Raw genomic sequence first — 18,055 nt, 5'->3', positions numbered from 1 at the left:
TCGAATGGATGATCCATGTCAACCTTCTGTTGTGTTCTCAGCATCAGAAATGATAGCCTAGCTAATTTGATCGTCTCCATGTAATATCAATAAACAGTGGATATGGCAAAGGCAATGGGCCTTTACAACATTCCAGCAAGATTATTGAAGCCTTGTGTTCCAGAACAACCCATATCCCTAACCACGTCGTTTCAGTAAAGCTACAATACAGGCTTCAACCTGACGATGTAAAAAAAACTGTCCAAGTATATCCTCTGCACAAAACGCAGTTCTAATCCAATCCTCCAACCATTATCTCATCAGTTTACTCTTGATCATCAGCAACTCAATGGAAGATTTCATAGACAGTTCAATCACGCAGCATTTACATTGCAAAAATCTGGTCACTTAATGATGAAATTTAAAGGGAATGGGATCATTTTAAGGTAAATGTCATAAAGGACAATAATTTCAAAATCCTTCAGGTAGCTTCAGAAGCTTTGCAAACTCAATGACAGATTTTATCAAAAGTTAAGAAGAAGAGTCCAAGAAGTGACAGACAATAATAAAGGAAAAAAAAAACAAGAAATAGGAATGAGTCTGCAGATTAAGCTTCAACTGTCAGCCTCTTTGATGGCTGCTAATGCAGAAGAGTAAAGTAATTATTGGAATGCGAGCAACTTATTTTTGTGATTCCCAAGTATTTTCCTTATGAATGCAAACTCCTAAAGACAAGTTCCACTTTCACAATACTGTCTTATTACTGTTTCATTAGTGTCACTGGATACACCAGTCCTGTGCCCATGGTAAACAGTGTTCTTGAAGAAGCTGGCTACTTTGCATTTGGTATTCTACTGACGTTCCTGTGGTGGCAATATTCCACAGTCATTGCAGGCTTTAACTAGCCTTAGTGCCATATCCAGGCAGTACAATGGAAAGCATGATTTTCTTTGATTGGGCTATTGAAGGGTTTTTGCCCAAAATGTTGATTTTCCTGCTCCTTGGATGCTGCCTGACTTGCTGTGCTCTTCCAGCACCACACTTTCGACTTTAATCTTCAGCATCTGCAGTCCTCACTTTTGCCTAGTCAAAAAGGAAGGTCCAGCATGTGGTTCATCAGAAATCTCTAATTTAGTGGGTTCATTTGATCTTTTGCCTCAATTTCTGTCAGAAGGGAAAGTCTATGCATGCATCAAGTGTCAAAACATAGCTGCATGGTCAGCTATACTTGCATCTAGTGGTGAGTGGGTCACAGTTTGGGGTCAGAAAAAGTTTAGCTTTCCTCTGTAAGTCATATTCTAACAAGCACTGCATATCAGGGGACACAGCAATAGCAGTAGTACATTTAGCCAGCCCATTCAGTGAGGTCATGGGTAATTACTTTCCCATTGGTGCCAACAAACTACTATCCCATCTATGAATGTCCTTTCCTCATCAAAATCCTTAAATGTGCTGTTGCCTCCCATGCTTTTGCTTATTTTCTCCAGAACCCCATGTTTAAATCCCTCCAATTACAGCATTTGCTCTTTACTGATCCAAGTCAGGGGTCTTGCCCACTGTCTTTGACTCGCTCCTTCATCAGTTTCCACACCCAATTGTCTTACTTCTCCTGATTTTGGTAGTTAATGTATCAGACTCGGTCCATAGTCTTTGCCCAGCTTTCTTTCAGCTCTTACAACTGATATTTTAAACTGTCAAATGAAATTTTTGAAGAAAATATCATTTTTGTCTATGTTATATAGAAATCACATTTTGGCCAATTTGTGCTGGGAGTGGCACAGGAAGGAAATGATATTTGTCCCAGTGCAGTATCTACTGATCTTAGGTTAAAACCTGGTGTGGGAAGTGAAATAAATGACCAGGAAAACGGCAATTAAAGAGGTCACTGAATGACAATGAAAGGGGAAGTTAGTGATAATGAAAGGGAGTGGATACAAGACAGAATCTATAAACAACACTTTCTCAGAGTCCAGATCTGAGAAATATTTGTGATGGAGAATGAAAGGAAGTGTCAATATGAACTGTGGGATCAAAAATGCCAGCATACTCTCGTGTTGTCGGAAGAGTGCCTGTTTGAACAAGACAAGTGGAAGCCTATGGTTTGATTATGTTAGAGTGAGAAAATATACCAAGTTGAATTAAGGGAGACCTGGCAAAAAGAGTTGTCTTTGTGTGCCTTTACACAGTGGTGCAGTAGAAAGAAACTACTTCTAGGTACGTGCAGATTCGCTTGTTATGAAGGAACATACTAGTTTGAAAAAAGGCCAAGGTTCTTCTAATCCACTTTTACCTAGCAGCTGGTTAGCTCAGCTAGCTGGATGACTAATGTGTAATGCAAGCAGTGTGGGTTCAGTTCCGGCACTGGCGAAGTTACTGTGAAGGGCTCTCTTTCTCAACTTCTTCCCTCACCCAAGGTGTGGTGAGCCTCCAGTTAAACCGTTACCAGTTGTCTCTCTCTGATCAGCCAGCCACCCTGTGGTCTGATAAGACAGCAGTGATTTTACCTTGATCATTTCCTCACTGAAGCAATGTTTCCATTGGCTCATTTTAAAATCTAAATACATTTTACTTTTTTTTTAACTTGTGAGGCTTTTGAAGTATTGTTACTTGTTGTAATGTAAGAAATTTGACAGCTAGTTCACAAACAGCAAGCTCTCACAAACAGCAATCAGATACATTTGAGATTGAGAGGATTCTATCTGTTTACTTTATTCCTCTCTCCATGGATGCTGCGATCTATGCCATGCTTCTAGCATTTTCTGTTTGTATTTTATTTTCTTGCATCCATATTTTATTGTTGTGCTCTCAATCATTCAAATTTGAAGTAGTGATATAAAAATGAGAATAAGTAACAGTAGAATAAACATTGTAACAAAAAATTTAACAATCTGAAATAAGAGCATAAAATGCTGGAACAACTCACCAGGCAGCAATGAAGAATCCCATTTAAGGTCTGATATAAGGTCATAAGTATAAGTATACATAGATTTATTAAAAGTAATAATTGCAGTTAATCAATTCCTTGCAAAGAAAGTAATAAAATAATAAACCCATTAAAAACAGTTCCCTTTGTGATAGCTTTCCATTAATTTTTTTTTGTCTCTTAGCAACTCCCTACCCAACCCCATATCTAGTTCTCCTCATGATAACCTCAAAAGAATTGATGCATGGACTTTCCATTTTGTACTTTGCCCTCCCTCCCCCTTTTCATCCCTTTCATCTCCCCAACTCCGATCTTACCTCCCTCTGCACTTGCTTAAAATATGTTGCATCTCTTTTACCAGTTCTGATGAAACATTAATTGTTTCTTTCTCTACAGATGCTGCCTGACCTGATGAGTGTTGTCAAGCATTTTCAGTTTTGTTTTGATGATGAATCAATATGACATTTGAGTACAGGGCAGGAAATTCCAAATGCATCTTCCAATGTGAAATAAAGTTGCCAAGCCGAAACCTAAAGTAGGACATTGGAGCTCCCAATGAATATCACAGGAATGCAAATGATATTCACCTAATAGGAATCCAAAAATGTGCGGATTAAGTGGATTGGCCACGCTGAAATGCCCATAGTGTTCAGGGATGTACAAGCTAGGTGGATTAGCCATGGGAAAAATGGAGTTATGGGGATAGGGTAGGGGGCCAAGGCTGAATGGGATGCTCTTTGCAGGGTTGGAATTTCCACGATGGGCCGAATGGCCTCTTTCCACACTGGAAGTATTCAATGACTCTATTCTATGATTTGGAAAAAAATCTGTTACTTGTATTAGTGAGTTTTTGAGAAAACTTGTAGCTCAGGTTGTGGTTCTGGATGTAGGTTTGCTCACTGAGCTGGAAGGTTTATTTCCAGATGTTTCGTTACCCTAATAGGTAACATCTTCAGTAGGCCTCCGGGTGAAGCACTGCTAATGATTCCTACTTTCTATTTATATGTTTGTGTTTCTTTGTGGTGATGTCATTTCCTGTTCTTTTTCTCAGGGGGTGGTAAATGGGATCCAAGTAAATGTGTTTGTTGATAGAGTTTCGATTGGAATGCCATGCTTCTAGGAATTCTCATGCATGTCTCTGTTTGGCTTGTCCTAGGATGGATGTGTTGTCCCAGTTGAAGTGTTGGCCTTTCTTACCTGTTTGTAACGATATGAATGTGAGAGGGTCATGTCACTTTGTGGGTAGTTGATGTTCATTCAGAAACCCAAACACATAAATAGAAAGCAGGAATCATCAGCAGTACTTCATCTAAAGGCCTGCTGAAGATGTTACCTAGTGGTGTGATGAAACATCTGGAAATGAACCTTCCAGCTCAGCAAGCAAACCTACAATTGCAACATTTAAAAGGCATCTGGCTGGGTAAATGAATAGGAAGGGTTGAGAAGGATATAGGCCAAATTTTGGCACATGGGACGAGATTAGTTTAGAATATCTGGTCAGCATAGACAAGTTAGACTGAAGTGTCTCTTTCCATACTGCACATCTGAATGACTCTAAGACTAGGCTGAAGAATTTGCAGCCAAATTCAGCTAGAAGTGCCAACTGGATGAGGTCCCCAACATCACATATACCAGGCTTTAGCCACTTCAGTTCCTTCCACATCATATTAAGAAATGGCTGAGTGGACTGCTTGAAGGGCCAAACACCTTACTTGTGGCACTGCTGCCTCACAGCGCCTGAGACCCGGGTTCAATTCCCGCCTCAGGCGACTGACTGTGTGGAGTTTGCATGTTCTCCCCGTGTCTGCGTGGGTTTCCTCCGGGTGCTCCGGTTTCCTCCCACAGTCTAAAGATGTGCAGGTCAGGTGAATTGGCCATGCTAAATTGCCCACAGTGTTAGGTAAGGGGTAAATGTAGGGGCATGGGTGGGTTGCGCTTCGGCGGGTCGGTGTGGACTTGTTGGGCCGAAGGGCCTGTTTCCACGTTGTAATGTAATCTAATCTAATTATAGGAGCCTGCTTGATTAACATCCCAGTGATGTCTAAATATTGTACCACAAATGCCCAGTGTCTGCAATGTGTATCGCCTGTAACATTCTTTAGGCAAACCTAGTTTCCCAGCATTCCCACCTTTCCATGCAGAGGCAAAGGGCAGAAGATATGTAGAAACATCACCTGCTGGAAGTTATAATCTTGACTTGCAACTATATTGCATTTGGTTGGATCAAATTCAGGAACTTACTCCCTAAGAGGGCTGTGGGTGGCTTGTAGAGGTTCAAAAATGTAACTCATCACCACCACCTTCTCAAGGGCGGTGAGGATGGGCAATAATTACTGGACTTGCAGATAATGCTCTCATTCCATGAGCAAATGGGGAAAAAAAATCAAAAAGCACTTAACTTTTTTTCTAAAATCTTTAATGCTAGAGAGGCGATAATGGGATATTCAGTTCTTTGCAAATTATTAAAAATCAAATGGTAATACATGAGGTTGCTCAATGATTTTACAAACTTGTCTCTTTAAAGTTTCAAACATCGACTATTTTGTGGATTTACTGCATAATTTTGAAATGAAGGTGCTTTTACACGGTGCATCATCACATCTGGAAATATTCTGATATGAATCACAAAACACAAATTACTCTAAAGTGCAATAATTAATATTATGGGGAAACGCCTATCATGTCAAACAGAGCAAGATCCCACAGTCATTAATGGGATTAATTAATCCATTTTGAGGATTGATCAAGAAAGGTACATTGGCTAGCTAATTAGAATTCCCCACTCTTTTTCAAGTAGTCCAGTGGATTCATTAACAGATGCCTAAGCACGAAATAATTTATCGTCTATGGAGTTACTTCTGAGAATCCAGCACTTCCATAGCGCAGCATTAAGTCAACGACACATTCAAGCCATGGAGTATGCCTTTAAAGATACAATTGCATGTTCATAAGCAACATTGTTATTAGGTAAATTAAGCTGAGACAATATAAGATAGTAACTCTGAGGTAATCTCATTACCATTGCTACATTTCTATTTTCTTTGGCATAAGCAGCTTTCTACAGCATAGTTGTTGTTAATATTGCATTCAATATCATGCAGGGTACAGTAACTAAAAGTATTATTAATTCTGTTGCCTTCAATAATAGCTAATAATCTGTGTCTCATGGAAAAATAAAGAACAGAAGATGGAAAATATTTAAAAGGTGACAGTGGACAGAAATGTTGATTTGAAAATGATTATTAAATACAAATATATCAAGTATTGGTATTGAATTTAGACCACAAAACATGTCTCCGAGTGTCATTTTCTCCTTGAAGAATTGTTTACATCAGCGTCTCCTTAAAAGTAGATTTTGAATCATTTATTCAGAATAATACATTTCACATTTTGTATAGGTTAATATGGCTACACCCAATAGATTGTACTCTAATTGAACATTGTATACTTTCATTTTTTGAATTAATTTAGGCTAAATGCATTGATTTAGGCAAACCAAGGTCTGAAAAACTGAAATCTTTTGTAGTGAATCAATGATTGGAAAAAGTTGTTTAAAACTATGCAGTAACAACCTGGGAATGTATACAAAGAGCACTCAGTCTAGTCTGTGTCAAATACCAAACACTTTATTTTATAACTGATATATATTCAGGTCTTTACAATATATACATATTGCACATGTTAGCTGGAATGTTTATAAACCGTAATGTACAGTGACTAATGACAATAGCTTGTATAGATCTGTATAAATGACACTCCACTGTGTTAGAGAAAAGATAATTGGTCACAAACTTTTTTTCAGCTCAGAGAATGTAAACCATAACCAACGATGTACTAACCTAACAGTGTAGTTGTAAAATATTATGCTTTGTAAAGACGAAGGTAAGAAAAAATGTCATGCAAACCATAACTTATCCCTTGGAGTAGAGGGTGACCCCAAGCATTCTATTATAACAATATTTTGCTGTGTTATGGCACAGCAAATGGTTTTAAACTGCATAAGCATTACATATGACAAGTAAAGATAACCAGCATTCTGAAGCATGAAAAAAATTCCTACAATAAATTTAGGATACATTAGCCTTGTCTTGAACAGTATCTGAGTGTCTCAATGTTTAATACAAAATAATGCTCCAGACATGAACAAGAAAGCATTTGTGCAATTTTTGGCAGCATTACGCAGGAAAACAGTGAAGTGTTGTTATTTTCTTAAATGTTCAGCCTTTGTAACATTGGCAGTTATTTATACTAATGTACAGAATTACAGAAATAATGTTGACAACATACAAAATGCACATTAATGAGTTCATGGAGGTAATCGATCAGTTTGCAAAAATAAATCTTTGTTCACAATGGAATATGTTATAAAGGTACTGAGATCAATGTGTTTCCCTGTTGTTTTCCAAGGCACTTTTCTTGGTTCTGGGGATATCTTAATGTTGATACCTGTAAAACAAGATTATCGCATTTTGTTAATTAATTTAGAATCATAGAATGCCTACAATTCAGAAAGAGACCTTTTGGCCTACTGAGTCCTGCACCGACCCTTCTAAAATCGACCCACGCAGACACAGCTCCCCGTTCTAACCCCACATTTAGTATGGCCAATCCACCCAGCCTGCATATCTTCGGAAAGTGGGAGAAAACTGGAGCACCCGGCGAAAACCCACACTGAAATGGGGAGAATGCGCAAATTCCACACATTCACCCAAGGCTGCTGGAATTGAACCAGGATCCATGGTGCTGAGAGGCAGAAGTAACCACTGAGTCACCAGACTTTTTTTCAGCAATTTTAATTTTAAAAAGTGGAGTGGGTACTTCATAAGTTGTTCAAGCCTGCTGCATAGTTATCCATGGAACTCAACAATTTCATTTATGACTTCATTTTACAAGTTAGTTGATGACTATAATTGTTCCAAACTGCCATTTGGGTTGTGAAAATGATGGCAAATTTTGGCACTTTTAACCATTATCGAGAAATTGCACATCTGCCACAGGTAATTTATTTTTGCCGTTTACAAATATTTCATGCTCAGGTCATTTCCATAGAAGAGAGTGCACCTTTACATTGCTCAACTGTGTGGTTGTTGAAGAATGCGGGTGCTGGAAAGGCACAGCCAGTTAGGCAGCATCTGAGCAGCAGGAGAGTCAATGTTTCGGGCATGAGCCCTTCCTGATTAAGGTGCTTATGCCCAAAACATCTATTCTCCTGCTCCTTTGGACGCTGCCTGACTGGCTGTGCCTTTCCAGCACCACACTCTTCCACTCTCAGATCTCCAGCATCTGTAGTCCTCACTTTTTCCTCAAGTGTGTGTGGTTACATTACAATGGTGCATGGCTGGTTAAAAGTTTGCCCATGGGTCATAAACTTAGCAGTTCCTGTTCAGTGCTCTACACCAGGAGTGTGGTATATTGTTTCAGTCCATCTATTGCAGCTGTTTAGTAACAGTAGTTGGTTAAATGCTACATTTATAGGTAAAACATCAGTTTGAGTTCCTAATTTGTTGGCATCTCAACAAGCTTAGCAAACCTAATTCAATTGTATCATCCACACATGGCAGTGATAAATGGCAAGTTAACAAAAAAACAAATTCCTATTTGTTGCAGTTTTATCACCCTTCCACCAAACTGGTGAAGGAAGAAATATCACAAAATCTTAGAATATATTTTGTTAAAAATCATTGTTAGAACGTCGTTTGTGTCAGTGATGATTAGTAAGTGGAATTCACCAAGGATCGCCACAAGTGGAATTTCAACTCTGCACTACAATTGAAAAATTATATCCTCACTCTATTGTAAAGCTAAATGAATGCAAAGAATGATTAATCAATAATGAAATGAACTTATTGTTTCCTAACTTAATATGCACTACGTAGAACACTATTGCCATCTGAATTTCTGTACGTTCCTCGATCCGACCTCACGTTTGTCCGCATGAGAATCTTCATTGAGGTACAGGAGCTAGGAAGATGCCAGAATTAAGTAAGTCATGCACCTGATGTTTTTTGTTCAATTGTAGATGATGATTACTGCCTTTTTCTTCCCGGGATACATGTATTTTAGATATCTTACTTTTTTTTTATCCTAACCCAGGCATTTGTACAATCAATGACGTTGTGGGTGTCGCTGATGAGCGAGGCGTGGAAGTTCAGCGTTCAGTCGATTGCATATTAATTAGCCAGGGCTGGCTTTTCTACTTTCACGTTGCGTGGGCCGACCTATTGATTATAAAGCTTTGTAAAATGATGTGTGCACCAGTTGCTGCCATCTCTCTGAAGTCGTAGCCATGGCAATTAGTACTGCCTTGTGTAGCACAATGAAACATCAAGATAGCAGAACATTGCCAACGGGCCTTTAATACTGAAACGAATTGCTTCTTGAGTCTGATCTCATGTGGTTGCGGTTCAGTTATTTGGGTTAAAAGCGAACAAAACTAGGTTTTTGCCTTGGCACAGCTTTTGCTCATACCGTCCGATTATCCAGTAGCTTTCAAATATTTGCAGCCGTAATGCCTGCATCGCTCTGTGGTACATTAGAATATAGCTCCGTGGGCCCAATACTAGTTGAACGGAAGGCGGGTTTTACTGGTACCGATATGATATCTGTCAGGGAGGAAAAAATGCTGCATGTATTCCAATCGATTTTGGCCGAAAGACAACCCTCCGTTTGAAGGGGATAGTCCGCATGTGAAAGCATTTTGGTTTTGAAATGTATTCACTAAGGGAAAAATCTTTCCAAACTGCCACACAGACACCCCCTCCCACCATCACCCCGGAATGTCCGAGTTAGGACTTCAGAATGTCTCCCAGCCAAGCTGTTCACATATCACAGGACTGCAGTCAGTCAGCAACTTTGAGAAAGTGAGGACTGCAGATGCTGGAGATCAGAGCTTAAAAATGTGTTGCTGGAAAAGCGCAGCAGGTCAGGCAGCATCAAAGGAGAAGGAGAATCGACATTTCGGGCATAAAGGTAAAAACAATGACTACAGATGCTGGAAACCAGATTCTGGATTAGTGGTGCTGGAAGAGCACAGCAGTTCAGGCAGCATCCAAGCATAAACCCTTCTTTCAGCAACACTTACCAGTTGTAATCGCATTTAGCCTTTAGCGCACATCGGACTGACTGCCAATCTTGTGAGAAGTCTGGCACATCTTTTATAATCTACGAGAAGAGAAAGACACAGAAATTATTTGAAGGAGCCGGTGTTGAACTGGGGTAGACAAAGTTAAAAATCAAGATACAGAAAAAGACACTCGCTGCCTTTATTTGTAGGAGATAGTATCTCCGGGGGGGGGGGGGGGGGGACAAAGTATGTAAAGTTTCCCGTGTCGTCAAATAGCTTTCTCTCATTCTCAGAGACATATAGGATTTGTCTATATTGTTAGTGACACATTCCTGCCATATGGACTTCCTGAGGCTTCCCACTAATCGAGAGATGTAAATAAACAGATGGGTCAATTCTATTTTTATAACCGGCCCTTGTCAAGTGTCAGCCTTCTTTGTATTTTGCATTCGAGAAACAATATACTTTCGCAAACGAGTCTTGCAATTTTCATTTCCACGAGATTCATTTTTTTAAAATCTATAAGTTATTGAAAAATGCCGGCTTTTAGAATGATGTTCTAAAACACGAGCCACATTGAGCTGCACGCGTGATGTGCGGGTCACTGGCCCTTAACATTTCCTCGCTTCTATCTCGGCACACCCTGATCGAATCAAACACGCCGCTGCTATTCCGATAGAAACTGGGGATATGGTTTGCACTGAGTCCCATTGGGAATGATCTTGGCAACAGCTCTCCGCCGACAAAAGCGGGAGAAGGCTGTTATGATAAAGAGCTTCCCTATCCCACCACGAACGTGCTGAGGTTTCAGCTATCCAGGCAGTGACTGGCAAACTGAAATTCGTTTGGATCATCGCGACCTGATTTGTCACACCCCCACTAGAAACTGCTGACCACTCGGCACAAAGTCACTTCGTTAAGAATGGAGATGTCCCCACAATGCCCCATCTGTCCCTGTCTCTCTCTCCCACCCACTCTCCTGTCCAGTGGGACTGCTGTCAATGTGCTGACTGGGAGCGGCTCTGAACACCATGCATTGAGTTACGTTGCCACATTCTCCGCCGAAACGGATACAAACCGTCCTTCCCCGCTCGACTAACACATCGGTACAGCTCAACTGAAAGCGGCCCAGCCTTGAAGTGACCGTGACATTAGACTAAGAAGCCCAAGATTTGAAAAGTCCTTCAGAGTGAAACTACACCTCCCTCCGGAGATACTGCCTGACCTACTGTGGGGGCAACTATTTATCCTTTCTTTCATGTTTCAGATATCCAGCAGCGCAATATTTAAACCAAAAAAGAAACCTTTAGACTTATGACTAAAGCAAACGCTTTCCCTGGACGGGGAATGGGAAGAGTGGAGGGGGTTAACACTTACATGCTGGTATGGTACAGTCCCTGGTGTTGTGGTACAGCCGATGGAAATGTTTGCTACACTTGGGGCTGAAGTAAAGTGGACCTGGGGAGAAAGTCAGTGACTGTTACAAACCTGTCGATCCGCACCAGACGCATGAACATATACACACACGCACACAGCCGCACTCAAAGAGCCGCGTTTACCTGTTAAATGTTTCAAAAACTTGTCTTTCATCTTCCTCAGATCTCTGGGCACGATTTCTGTTGGAAAAATCAGATAGAGGTTTCAAAGCAGGGCTGAGATACCGTTGAGTTGATGAATTTGCTAAATCTGGCCATTCCTTTTACAACGGGTACTTAGTTTTAACGGTGTTTAGACAATACTTTTTTTTTGAGATGTGTGCTGCGAGGGACGGTTCCGGACAGGCAACTTCATAAATGATTGGTTCGGTGTAGCAAAGGAGCAGACCTGCAAAAAAAGTAGCGAAAAGACAGCGTTTCCCGAGTGTGCAAATGTTTAAGGGGTTGTTCAGGGCAGCCAGAAGTTCATGGACAATTCAGGACAATGCTGTCGAGTCAGGACTGACGGGGAAATCACTGGGCAGCCTTGAAGTCCCCTTACACTGGACCGGAGAGGGAGGGAGCATCCCTCTGTAACTCCTAACCTGATAAACATATTTCAAACTAGTGACATACTGAAAGGATTAGCCAGGATTATGAATGATGTGGAGGGGCCGGTGTTGGGCTGGGGTGGACAAAGTTTAAAATAAAACTCACACAACACCAGGTTCATGCTTCCAAATAAACCCTTTGGACTATAACATGGTGTGTAATTTTTAACGAGGATTATGAATGGCGAACGTAAAACGTTTGCCCGTCACTTGGGAGCACACAAACACCGGCCACTCTCCCGCGGGACTCTAGAGTAGCAGACGGTCAGTGTCCTTATGTCACCCCTTCCTGGTTGTTGTCCATTCATAAACTCTGTCTAACAGCATTTGGAAATTGGAGGTGGGGTGGGGTGGGGATTATACCCTCTTGGGTTTAGTGTTGCTCCTTTCCTGGAAGAAGCCAGCTTTCGCCTTGCAATCTCACAACCCCGACTTCCCCCGGCCCCTCGGCCCACCGACACCTTCCTTACTTTCTCGACCAGAGAGCTCAACAGGTCAGCGAGCAGATCTTCTGCGGCCCCAAGGGGACGTTCATCGCTCAGATCGCCCCCTCCCTCCTCCCAGACCTTCACAGCCCAGAACCTCTGGTTTCAACTCGGTCAAAGGAAATGAAATGAATGACCGTCCAATACACCTGGCTCCTCACTCAGTAAAGTGGACCCCCGGCCAAGTGGATTAACAAGTAGCGAGGAAACAGTAGCCCCACTTACCAACTCTCTCCTCCTTACGATACACCTCATTGTCAGGCAATTCCCAGGAATCAAGCGTATAATCGACACGTTGTGGAAAGTAGTCGACCTCATTGGTTTCCTCTTCCCGGTGTTTTTGTAAATGATTTATGATTTCCAATATTAAGTTAAAGAGGGTTTTGTTCTCCCCTAACTCTGTGAGATCTGTCCTCTCTTTGCAATATCCAGCTGTGCTAATGAGAAGTATCAGTCCAAAGAATAGCAGTGACCTCGGGCTGTTCATTTCTGATGTTGGGATCAGGTTAAAGCCTCCCAGCTGCGACTCCGTGGCTCTAGCAGAGAGAAGACACCGACATGATGATCTTTAACAGTTACAGCCGCACGCATATACCAAGCCACTCAAACTGCACACTTCACCCTCATCAGCCCTAACCACTTCACTGCTTCTTACGGGTCTGAACATTTAAACTCTTTTGTGTTTTAAGATTCACACTAAGTGGTTTGTCGTTGAATTTAGCAGTAAATTCCTTTAAAAATCCTCATTTGATAAAAGTTGCAAAACTGCATGCAATTCTGCTGTTATTTTGCTACTTTGCAAAGGATGTCTAGTTACTCCTAAAAAAAAGCAGCATCCGGTATGTCCTGCCTTCTTGACTGGAGCAAGACTTCTTGTTCTTAAAGTAGCATCTATATAATCTAGACCTGAATTGCGAATCTAAATCAAAAAATAATTTCATGCATTTACCTTCAAAATATATTCTGCCCCCTCTCTTTGCAAGCGGTGTCGTTTTTGTTTTCCTGAAACTTGCTCACAGAATAAATAATTTCTCCCGGTGTGCACTTTATTCCATAAACTACACCATTTCTGCAGTGCCTCCCAGCGCAGGCCCTTATATAGTATACGATGCATGTGGTAGTTCAATATGATATTATCGACTTGAGGTGGGTGGTAAACAATAAAAGTCCACTTGGCAACCTTTGTTCGGTAACTTTCGTTAGATCTTTCCCAGCCTTTTACTGTCTATTCGCAGACGTAATCGGTCCCACCGGATTACCCCGGCGTGTCTTTAATTGGAAACGTGTTAACGCGATTTGAAAAATTCATCCTTCCCGATCAAGCACTCCTTGAATTGCATTATGTTCGTCAGCCCGGATGATGATGAGACCGTCACTGACTGACAACGCTGCGTGGATACCAGGAACTTCTTTTCCATCCCTTTTTCCCTTCTCTCGGCCAGGAACCGGTAACTGCTATTATATTCCTGCCCCTTGCAGTTTATTTGATGATTTTCAGGATACGATTTCTGATAAACACGTTTATTTCTCCAATCTAATTTTCGACGTGACAAATTATTGGAAACGCTGTGATAAGGATAAGTTAAAGTCGGCGGGAAGTGTATATTTATATAGAAAACACTGCAGTCAAACACGGCTATTTAAAGGTACAACGATGCCGGTATTAAACCTTTAACGGTCAGCTCATGAAATCCGATTTTATTTTCCCTGTCTGTTTAGTCAAAACGTTGTTTATCACTTCAAGTTCAAATACATATCAAAGTGTGCGCGCGGGACTGGTGTGATCAAGAGTTGTCCAACTTTATACGAAATGGTGATTCTGATTATTTAAATTAACTTATTTTTTATTGTAACATTACAATAAAGCCCCCTTCCCCTTAAATGCTGTGAATGCCGGCACGTCAAATGTCTATAATCGGAGAAAGTGGACAAACAGAGAAACAAACTGATGAGAAAACTGACAACAGCGCCGTTCAGCGACGGGCCGGAAACGTTCAGGCCACTGCGTCCGACAAACTTGGGGACGACATCCATCGTGCGCTGATGTTGGGCATAATTTATTCATGGCAACTTCCGCCGGTACTGATTGACCATGCACAGTTGATCTAATCGTGCCGCTTGCATAATCTGTAGAATAACCACTTGCCGTGGAAAATCCCCTTTGAGGGAATATGAATGTGAAAGAATTCAGACCACAAACACCAAATGCAAATGCTCACTCAAGCTACCCCCTCATGAATGCATGAATTACTAAAGGACAATGTTGATCTGCAACAGGGTTTGAAGGTGATCGGATCTCTGACCTTATGTTACAGTCTCCTGTGACTAGCCTACCTCCTCCCAAGATGCCACTCATTCGCTTGTTATATACACCACGATTAAAACAGCATTTTCCCCAATTGGTTTTGTATAGCAAAATCTTCGATGATTCCATAGACAGTTCATTACTTTTGCTGCAAAGATTTTAACAACAGTACATAATTATGTAATACATTCACCAAGGCAAATAACAGTATATGAGGTTAGATAAAAGCTTGATAAAGCTGGTGTATCCTAAAAGGAGGCATGCATGGTAGTGAAGTATGTTGAGGGAGCTTAGGGCCAGGGCAACTGAAGGAATGGCCATGGATGGCGGAATTAGGAATGTCCCTTAGGCATTGGCCATGAAAGGGCAGAATTAGAGGAGAGTAGGTATCTTAGAGGGTTGTAGGACTGTCAAAGATTGCAGAGATTGGGAGAGGGTGATATCATGGAGAGGTTTGAAAACAAGGATAAGAATTTTTTAAGTCAACATGTTGCTTTGCAGGGAACCAGTCGAAGTCACCAGGTGAAAGGGAAATGAAAGCTGCTGCAAATTGAAATATGGGCAGCTGAATTTTGGTGACCTCATGTTTAAAGAGGGTAGAATGTGAAAAACCAACCAAAACTACAGAAATTTTGAATCAATAAAAGGAATGTAATGTCAAGATAATGTATAGAGGAGTTGTTGAATCTTTATCTGAGTGCTCTCAATTCTCCAAAATAAGATTATAACATTGCCAATTTGTTTTTATGGGCCATGGCTTTGCAAAATTCATAAATTTAAAATGTGAGAACTCTAAAATTCAGCATCATGTTGAAAGTTGACCATTTTATTCTCAGCCAAAACGGTGATTTTGAAAACAAGACAAAAACGTTAGAAGTTTTTTCTGCACAGAAGGCTAAAGTCTACTTTGGTGCTTTCTTCAATTAGCTGTTGGGGTTGTAATACCCAATCATTTAATTTATGTAAGTACATTCCCTATGACCCATGTGTAAGACCGTGTTAAGATCCTATGCCTGTGCAACATTTTCAGTTTTCCTATGTTAATATTTTTCATTCAATAATACATTTCAAGCAATGACCACTGAATTGTGCAGAGAATGACTCATCTAACTATTCTATGTATAGACCCACTGTCTCATGAGTATTGCATCTTCCCTTGCTTTCCCATGAAATCAATGAATAACTTAAACAAAATATATAATTGATAAACTAAATAATTTACTTTTATTTAAGATGGTTGTAATGCATATCCCTTTATAAGTTGTGGAGATATGTTTACAATGTTAGTACAAAGTTTACTATGGAGAACAGATGTTCCAAATAAATACGGAAATAAAAACTGCAAACGTTGACTGATCTTGAATACAGCAACAAAACTCTGGAAATATACAGAAAATTCATTATATTTCAGAACACAGAAAATGTATGACTAACAATAACAACAATGTTTATTTTATGTGACACCTTTAATGTAGAATCACAGAAACATAATCTGGCAAAAATATGAACGCTGAGCTAAAGAAACAGATATTAGAACGGATGACCTTAAACTTAGCCAAAGAGATATTTAATGCAGGGCCTTAAAGGAGCAGAGAGAAGTTAAGAGAGATGTTCCAGGATGTAGAGCATAGATGGTTGAAGCACAGCTACTGATGTTGGATTGCAGATATGGGGGTTGGAAAGCACAACACACTTAAAGAAACACACGATACTAGGTAACACTATCAGTGAGCTTCCGGTGAAGCACTGGTGTTATGCCCCGCTTTCTGTATATGTGTTTGGGTTGGTGACATCATTTCCTGTGATGACGTAATTCACCACGTTGGTGATGTCATTTCCTGTTCTTTTTCTCAGAGGGTGGTAGATGGGATCCAAATCAATGTGTTTGTTGATAGAGTTCTGTTTGGAATGCCATGCTTCTAGGAATTCTCTAGAAAAAGAACAGGAAATGACTTCATCAACATGGTGAATGAGATAATCACAGGAAATGACATCACTGACACATAAATAGAAAATCGGGCATAACACCAGTGCTTCACCAGAGGATCACTAATGATGTTACCTAGTATGGTGATGAAACATCTGTCCAGTTCAGCGAGCAAACATATATCCAGAACCTCAACCTGAGCTACAAATCTTCTCAAAACTCAAACACATTTTGTAGGTTAATGTTTTGAGTGGGCACTCTTTACCAGAATCTAAGTATGTTGTAGAAGGTGAAATCTCTTATATTAGGGAATCTTGCATTTGTTAGGTTTGCAATGGTCATGGTATAATTCGGTATGGTTGAATTTAAAATACAGAAGGAGGGTGATATGATAAAATCCAATACCAAGGTCTTGTGCTTAAACAAAGGGCGCTACAGTGGGATGAAGGAGAGTTGGCTCAGGTAGACTGGGACCAAAGACTATATGGTGGGATAATTGAGGAAGAGTTGAGGACTTTCAAAGTGATTTTTCACTGTGCTCAGCAAAAATATATACTAGTGATGAGGAAGCACTGTAGGAAAAGGGTCAATCAGCCACTGATAACTAAGGAAATAAAGGAGGGTATCAAATTGATAGCTAATGCATACAAAGTGGCAAAGATTCATGGGAAATTAGGGGCTTGGAAAATCTTTAAATGTGAACAGAAAGCCATGAGAAAAGCTGTAAAGAAAAGTAAGATGGATTATGAGAATAAATTAGTTCAGAATATAAAAACAGAGAGCAAAAGTTTCTACAAATATATAAAATGAAAAAGAGTGCCTAAGGTAAACATTGGTCCTTTGGAGGATGCGAACGGGGATTTGATAATAGGAAATGAGGAAATGGCTGAAGCACTGAACTGGTATTTTGTGTCGGCATTCACAATGGAAGACACTAATAACATGCCAATAATCGATGAAAAGGAGCCTATGGGCAGGTAAGGACCTAGAAACTATCATTATCATTAAAGAGTTAGTGTTGGGCAAGCTAATGGGGCTAAAGGTGGGCAAGTCTCCTGGCACTGATGGAATGCATCCCAGGCTACGAAAAGAGATGGCTGCGGAAATAACAGATGTGTTCACAGTTTACCAAAAATTTGGTGGATTCTGGGGTGGTTCCAGCATTCTGGAAAACAGCAAAGGTGATGCCACTGTTTAAAAAAGGAGTTGGACAAAAGGCAGGTAACTGTTGGCCCATTAGCTTAACTTCTGTAGTCAGGAAAGTGCTTGAATCTATAGCAGAGGAAGAAATAGCAAGATATTTGAACATAAGTTGTCCCATTGGGCAGACACAGCATGGGTTCTTGA

At 40.5% G+C, this 18,055-nt stretch overlaps 1 protein-coding gene across 2 annotated transcripts; it reads right to left on the bottom strand.

The window, feature by feature from the left end:
* Positions 1 to 5,851: 5,851 nt before the first annotated feature.
* alkal2a (ALK and LTK ligand 2a) lies at positions 5,852 to 16,112 on the bottom strand. 2 transcript variants are annotated; one of them, XM_043678801.2, is made up of 6 exons: positions 13,426 to 16,112; positions 12,702 to 13,012; positions 11,525 to 11,581; positions 11,343 to 11,423; positions 9,984 to 10,063; positions 5,852 to 7,348 (listed from the first exon to the last, which is right to left on the bottom strand). In XM_043678801.2, the coding sequence occupies exons 2-5, from the start codon at positions 12,961 to 12,963 to the stop codon at positions 9,999 to 10,001; spliced, it is 465 nt and encodes a 154-aa protein (XP_043534736.1). In that variant the 5' UTR covers positions 12,964 to 13,012; positions 13,426 to 16,112; the 3' UTR covers positions 5,852 to 7,348; positions 9,984 to 9,998. The 2 variants fall into 2 exon arrangements, with proteins under 2 accessions (XP_043534736.1, XP_087834292.1); XM_087978166.1 differs by having other exon boundaries at positions 13,657 to 16,112.
* Between the last annotated feature and the right edge of the window lie 1,943 nt (positions 16,113 to 18,055).

Source organism: Chiloscyllium plagiosum, unplaced genomic scaffold (genome assembly GCF_037043375.1).
Source record: "Chiloscyllium plagiosum isolate Xiang-an unplaced genomic scaffold, Cpla_swu_hap1 HiC_scaffold_3, whole genome shotgun sequence".
Taxonomy (NCBI): domain Eukaryota; kingdom Metazoa; phylum Chordata; class Chondrichthyes; order Orectolobiformes; family Hemiscylliidae; genus Chiloscyllium; species Chiloscyllium plagiosum.
This window is presented reverse-complemented; position numbering and strand designations above follow the sequence as displayed.

Excerpts from the sequence above, each read along its gene's own strand:
- alkal2a (XM_043678801.2), bottom strand. The coding sequence starts at position 12,963 with ATGAACAGCCCGAGGTCACTGCTATTCTTTGGACTGATACTTCTCATT. Across the intron at positions 11,424-11,524 it reads GTTTTTGAAACATTTAACAG|GTCCACTTTACTTCAGCCCC; the intron begins GTAAACGCGGCT and ends CTTTCTCCCCAG. Across the intron at positions 10,064-11,342 it reads GGACTGTACCATACCAGCAT|ATTATAAAAGATGTGCCAGA; the intron begins GTAAGTGTTAAC and ends CTCTTCTCGTAG.